The sequence below is a fragment of the Sinocyclocheilus rhinocerous genome, unplaced genomic scaffold (assembly GCF_001515625.1).
Source record: "Sinocyclocheilus rhinocerous isolate Xijiao unplaced genomic scaffold, SAMN03320098_v1.1 scaffold1325, whole genome shotgun sequence".
In the NCBI taxonomy this organism is placed as follows: Eukaryota; Metazoa; Chordata; class Actinopteri; order Cypriniformes; family Cyprinidae; genus Sinocyclocheilus; species Sinocyclocheilus rhinocerous.
Genome location: NW_015659004.1, coordinates 110,539 through 117,154, shown reverse-complemented (window position 1 = coordinate 117,154; position 6,616 = coordinate 110,539). Strand labels below are relative to the sequence as shown.

At 36.6% G+C, this 6,616-nt stretch overlaps 2 protein-coding genes across 5 annotated transcripts in view; both read left to right on the top strand.

Moving 5' to 3' along the window:
* Positions 1–5,221, top strand: LOC107723182 (sialic acid synthase-like). Of its 2 annotated transcripts, none has more exons than XM_016531716.1 (6): positions 1–256; positions 2,195–2,410; positions 2,721–2,820; positions 3,421–3,575; positions 3,724–3,990; positions 4,744–5,221. In XM_016531716.1, exons 1-6 carry the CDS (start codon positions 125–127, stop codon positions 4,951–4,953), a joined length of 1,080 nt encoding a protein of 359 aa, XP_016387202.1. In that variant the 5' UTR covers positions 1–124; the 3' UTR covers positions 4,954–5,221. The 2 variants fall into 2 exon arrangements, with proteins under 2 accessions (XP_016387202.1, XP_016387201.1); XM_016531715.1 differs by lacking the exon at positions 1–256 and adding an exon at positions 1,265–1,520 and having other exon boundaries at positions 4,744–5,219.
* Positions 5,222–5,741: 520 nt separating this feature from the next.
* The window catches only part of LOC107723183 (clathrin light chain A-like), a 12,761-nt gene continuing 11,886 nt past the window's right edge, over positions 5,742–6,616 (top strand). For 2 of the 3 annotated variants that reach the window (XM_016531719.1, XM_016531718.1), the window contains exon 1: positions 5,742–5,806. The gene's annotated coding sequence lies outside the window, so the exon portion shown is untranslated. The remainder of the gene's footprint in view (positions 5,807–6,616) is intronic. The other variant, XM_016531720.1, reaches the window with a different exon arrangement.

Here is a 6,616-nt window from a genome sequence, read left to right as displayed (position 1 = left end):
TAATAAACCCGGAAGTTCCACGGGCTCTTTCATCTCGGCATTTGACGCGTGTAAAGCAGTGAGACGGACTCACTCCTGTCATTTCTGAGGCTTTTCTTGCTGTGTTTGTGCATCTGGATTTAAAATGCCTCTTAAATTTGAGTTATGTCCCGGTCGCATGATCGGAGGAAACAACCCATGTTTCATTATTGCAGAAATCGGACAGAATCATCAGGGAGACATTGAAATCGCCAAGAAAATGATCAAGATGGCAAAGGTACGAGTTTATTTGTATTAATCAACATCGGTACTGTACATTTATTATTGGCGGTGAGCCTGTAAGTTAAAAAAAATGTTTTGGAAAAATGTTTTAATTGTTTCGGGGACTGTTTAATTACTGTTCATGCATGTTTTTTTTTAAAACGTCAGTGGTACAGTGCACGACAGGTGTCAGGTTACTACTTAATCTGATATTGGAAATAAAATACTTGGAAATGTTCATTCAGAACTGCTTCTCAAATCACTTCCTTACACTGGAAGTCTACCGTACAATATCTTTAAAGTTTTTAGACCATAAACCTACTTATTAAGATGTTTAACAATACTTTAAAAAAAATCGTTATTACTACATAATTGAGTGGAAAAAATTATATGTGTGTGGCAGCAATGAGTCACCGTATGTATGAATATATACAGTTTGTTTAAAATGCAAATACTATCCTTTTGGTTTCTTAAGCTTTGTAAGTTTTTGAACCCTTCTCATTCTTCTCAGATGATACGTTTAGTCATTTGATTGATTTATTGTATTGTTTCAGCTGTAATGACACATATTTGTGTATCCTTTGGGAGAGCTTTGCTATGCTTGCTTAGTTGGTAGCAGGTATCCTCTGCTAAGCCACCTAGCGGCAAATGACTTGCTATCAAAGCTGCTGAAAAAAATATAAAATAAAATAAAACATGTATTTATTAAAAATATAAACAAATAACTAAATAACAGACACTTAACAATACACAGTACCGAAAATAAATAATACAAATATAAAACATAAAAAAATACAACTGTGTGAACTTCAATACATGTAAATACAACTTCTCTAAATAAGAAGCATAAACTTCACAGAACACAAAATGACTAAAATACTTATCAAATTTTTAGTAGGTTAAACCATTACTTTAAATGTTAAAACATTATTTAACAAAGAGCCCCATAAAGATGATAAATAATAAGCGTTCAGTCTTTTATGAAACAAAAAACTTTTATTTTGAAAAACATGGGCGTGTGCACTAATAAACCCGGAAGTTCCACGGGCTCTTTCATCTCGGCATTTGACGCGTGTAAAGCAGTGAGACGGACTCACTCCTGTCATTTCTGAGGCTTTTCTTGCTGTGTTTGTGCATCTGGATTTAAAATGCCTCTTAAATTTGAGTTATGTCCCGGTCGCATGATCGGAGGAAACAACCCATGTTTCATTATTGCAGAAATCGGACAGAATCATCAGGGAGACATTGAAATCGCCAAGAAAATGATCAAGATGGCAAAGGTACGAGTTTATTTGTATTAATCAACATCGGTACTGTACATTTATTATTGGCGGTGAGCCTGTAAGTTAAAAAAAATGTTTTGGAAAAATGTTTTAATTGTTTCGGGGACTGTTTAATTACTGTTCATGCATGTTTTTTTTTAAAACGTCAGTGGTACAGTGCACGACAGGTGTCAGGTTACTACTTAATCTGATATTGGAAATAAAATACTTGGAAATGTTCATTCAGAACTGCTTCTCAAATCACTTCCTTACACTGGAAGTCTACCGTACAATATCTTTAAAGTTTTTAGACCATAAACCTACTTATTAAGATGTTTAACAATACTTTTTTTTAATTTTTTTTTAATTTTTACAAATTATTAATAGATACAAGTGCTAGTTCTTGTACCGATTTTGGGTTCTTTTCTGAAAGAAAGCAGTGAGTATATACTCTGCATTCAGTTTACAATGGAATTATTCAATAAAAAAATTAAAAGATGTAATAATAATATACCATATCAGTATATCATAAGAGTATATAATAAGACTATATACAGTATAAAAGACTGTATATTGTAAGACTATATTTTTACAAGACTATTTACAAATTTTTCCGTTGTCATTAAGGTCTCGTTATTTTACATAGTTTCCGATATGATTTATTGTATATAACTATTCCTCTTCTATACTAGGACTGCGGGGCAGACTGTGCGAAGTTTCAGAAGAGTGAGCTGGAGTTTAAGTTCAATAAGAAAGCTCTGGAGCGGCCGTACACCTCCAAACACTCCTGGGGAAAAACATACGGAGAGCACAAGCGCCATCTAGAGTTCAGCCACGAGCAGTACAGAGAGCTGCAGCAGTACGCTAAAGAAGTGGGCATCTTCTTCACTGCGTCCGGAATGGACGAGGTGAGCGGGTTACAGCCGCAGAACGCATGCGCAGACTATTAGACTAGCATCTGTATTTTATTTCTTTTGGCTTCAGGCTTACCGATAGCAAGGAAAGATAACAGGAGCCTGCTGATTACATCAAATACCAAAAGTCATGCGTGTTGTTATTTTTCTCATTAGTCATGTTAATATTACAGCTGGCTCTACAAAAGTACTGTAGCAGTACCATGGGAAAGTGATGCTTTACGCTGATGTGCTCCTATATTATAACCAAGAATGTCATGTATGTTAATTGTAGTATTTTTTTTTGTCTACTTGTGTGTTTAAGATGGCTGTAGAATTCCTGCAGGAGCTCAATGTGCCTTTTTTTAAAGTTGGATCTGGAGACACCAACAACTTTCCCTACCTCAAAAAAACTGCCCAAAAAGGTGCCATTTTTATACTTAAATGTATTATTATTATCACAAACAATCAATAAGATGTTACATTTTTTTAAAATGCTAAATATCTTAAAAATGTTTACTAATGTTCTTGGTAAATCCCCCCAGTATTTATTTTGAAACCACATACAAATAAAAAATATTAAATATATTCTCTCTCTCTCTCTCTCTCTCTCTCTCTCTCACACACACACACACACACACACTGTTCAAAAGTTTGGAAAAAAGAAATTAATACGTTTACTCGGCACATTCAAAAGTGACGTTTATAATGTTAAAAATTGTTTTAGTTCAAAGAAATACTGTTCAATCTAATTTTTTATTAGTCAACGAATCCCCAAAAAAATTTATCCAGGTTTTCACAAATTAAGCAGCACGATATAAAATATATTAAAGTAGACAATTTTACATTTTAAATTAAAATAATATTTCAGAGTATTACTGTTTTACTATAATTATTTACTACATCAAATACATGCATCCATGATAAGCATAGGTTATAAATATTATTAATTAAAATATATAATTCACTCTTAAAACTAATTATGAAACCAATATCACTTCTGATGCTTGTCTCTGTGTGTTCAGGACGTCCCATGGTAGTGTCCAGCGGAATGCAGTCCATGGAGACCATGCGCCGTGTTTATGAAACTGTGAAGGAATACAACCAGAACTTCTGCATCCTGCAGTGCACAAGTGCATATCCTCTGGAACCTGAGGATGTCAACCTGCGGGTTATCAGGGTAAAGAAACCAGCTCTTTACACACTCAGAAATCCATTTGATTTATTTCAAGTACAGCACGTGTATCAAAATCTGAATCACCGTGGTCGGCACTTTCACTTTTTCTAATAATATGATTAGCTAAATATGCTTTTCCCCCAACCTACAGGAATATCAAAAAGAATTTCCAGACATTCCCATTGGTTACTCGGGCCATGAAAGTGGGATCAGCATCACAGTCGGGGCAGTTGCACTGGGAGCAAAGGTCGTGGAGCGCCACGTGACCTTGGACAAGACCTGGAAAGGCAGCGATCATGCGGCATCTCTGGAGCCTGAAGAGCTGGCTGAGCTGGTGCGATCGATCCGCACTGTGGAGAGAGCTTTGGGCACTGGGGTGAAACGCATGCTGCCCTGCGAGGTGCCATGCCATGATAAGGTACAATAAGAATCAGTGCAAATGCATTCGTTTTCACTTTGTTACGTTCACATGTCATGACATACGTGGTGCTAAGAGGCAAGCATCGCTATTACTATTGCTCATACTTAGGGTTAGGGGTTATTTTTCAAACGTACTAACTCTAAAAATGTTGCTATTATAATATTTAGCATAATGCATTAATAGCATTAATTACATAATGTTTAATTAATTTAATTAAATTTATTTTTTAATGTTTTTTTTTTACTTATTTACTTTTTAAATATATTTTCAGTTTTCATTTTAGTTTAAGTTTTAGTAATTTTGTGTGCTTTTGTCATTTTAAATAGATATTTCTATCTAGCTTTAATTGATTAATTTAATTTTCAGTTTAAGTGTTTCATGTTTAAGATTTTCATTACATAGCTTCATTTCAATTAATTTGTACTGTTGTAGCACTTTCTGTCTACTTCAACCCTATCTGTTTTACAGAGCCATTCTCTTTCCATCTTATGTTGCATTCCTGCCACTGCACTCCTGTTCTTGCCCTGTTTCCTTCCAAAACATCCTGTCTTAACTTTTTTTTTTTCTTTTTTTAACCATCATCTTTATCCATTGGCTACCCAGTATCACTACTCCTCCTTAACTTTTGCTTCTTCTCTTTTATGTTGGTGGGATGTTTGTTTTGAACAGCACAACCACATTATCATCAAGTAATCTGCTCCGTCAAAACATTCCTATAATTCCTCTTCTACATCTTTCACTCCTCTCTAGCTCGGGAAATCTGTGGTGGCCAAGACAGCCATCCCTAAAGGTACAGAACTGACCCTTGACATGCTGACTGTGAAAGTAGCAGAACCTAAGGGTGTAGCTCCAGAAGACATCTTCCAGCTGGTGGGGAAGAAAGTGACAATAGACATCAAAGAGGATGAGAGCGTCACTGAGGATGCAGTCGACAACTACGGCAAAAAAGCCAAAGCTTGAGGAAAATTGTCTCCGCCTGTCATTCTTCATCAGACTGGAAAGAAATTGAGAGACTTTAGCCAAAATTAAATGCATTATTATGGAACCGCAGTTAAAATGGCATTATGTTTTGTCTGATAGGCAGACAGAGACAAATGCAACAATACAACAAATGCCTTTAATTCTGTTAATATGGGTTATTATTTGCCAACTACTGTTGAATAAATAATGGAGCTAAAAACCATGGAAATCTGTCTTATTTTGAAGGTGAATTAATGGAATCAAAAATGTGTAGGGCTTTATTAATATCCATAGAAATGACCAATTTAATTGGTTAATACCATGACTGTTGCTTGTTTTGAGTAAGTGAGTGATTTGATTTTTTTGTGTGTGTCATGGTAGCACCATAATTGTCTTTTTAAATACCATGGTACGTGAATGCAGGATATGACCATTACATGTTGTTTGTTTGTAATTTATTTATTGGGATAGAATCAGGCGTTTTCCTTTGCAGCTAAAATGACACAGAAATCTTGCTTTCAGTTCACCTTCAAAGTCCAGCATGATTCTTTCTGTGAAGGGCAATATGCTGTCAGTGTTTCATGACAAACCCTGTTTATATTCATTATAGATTAATACGTATGCAATCCCATATTGCTGCAACGCCCTATCAGGGCACGCTGATGATCACGGGACTTGCACAGCCACGGTTTAGTCATTTTATTGGTCGGCGACTCAACTTCTCGCCATTTGTATGGACAATAGAACTGCTCATCAAAAATACACAACTCCGATTGGTTGAGCGCCAGTTTCCTTCGCGGTCGTTCTCTCTTAAGCACCTCCCCCACTGACATTGGAGCCGTCGACGAGGAAGGCACAGTAGTGATGGGAAGTTCGGATCATTTTACCGACTCGGACCTTTGAGTCTCGTTCAGCAAAATGAACGAATCTTTTTTCGAGTCATTTCGTTCATTTTAACAAAATATAATTAAAATGTTACGTGTTACTTCCCTAATATGTCTACTACTTACGCAAACGTTGATCACACTACAAACAATACAAAACTATAATGCTATAAGAAACAGAAAAGATTAATTAATTGTTTACCTGGGTCTTCAGTCTATGATTAGCTCACCACCTCTTATCTGACAAATCTTCGGGTTTGGGTTTATGGGTCTGTCACGTGATGAACGACCGACTCGAAAAACCCGAAGACTCGAGATGAACTAATCAATTCTCTTTCCGGCTCAGACTGCATAGGCTAAACTTATGGGGCTGTCACGTGATGAACGAACGACTCGGAAAAACCCGAAGACTCGAACCAGGTGAACGACTTGACTAATTCCAGTACAGAACCTATAGGATGTTGCGCATGCGCAACTGAACGAATCACTCCCCGAAACGACTCGTTCTTCCCGAGTCACATTAAAGATTCGTTCAAAACGAACGAATCGTTCAAGAACGACCCAACACTACCGAAGACTCGATGGATGAACTAATCAATTCTCTTTCCGGCTCAGACTGCATAGCGTAAACTTATGGGGCTGTCACGTGATGAACGAACGACTCGAAAAACCCCAAGACTCGAGAGATGAACTAATCAATTCTCTTTCCGGCTCAGACTGCATAGGGTAAACTTATGGGGCTGTCACGTGATGAACGAACGACTCGAAAAACCCGAAGA

What these genes read in the sequence shown, in the direction of transcription:
- LOC107723182 (XM_016531716.1), top strand. Translation starts at nt 125, where the DNA reads ATGCCTCTTAAATTTGAGTTATGTCCCGGTCGCATGATCGGAGGAAAC. An exon ending in CAAAAAAACTGCCCAAAAAG is followed by an intron (nt 2,821 to 3,420) that starts GTGCCATTTTTA and finishes CTGTGTGTTCAG; the next exon opens with GACGTCCCATGGTAGTGTCC. An exon ending in TCAACCTGCGGGTTATCAGG is followed by an intron (nt 3,576 to 3,723) that starts GTAAAGAAACCA and finishes CCCAACCTACAG; the next exon opens with GAATATCAAAAAGAATTTCC.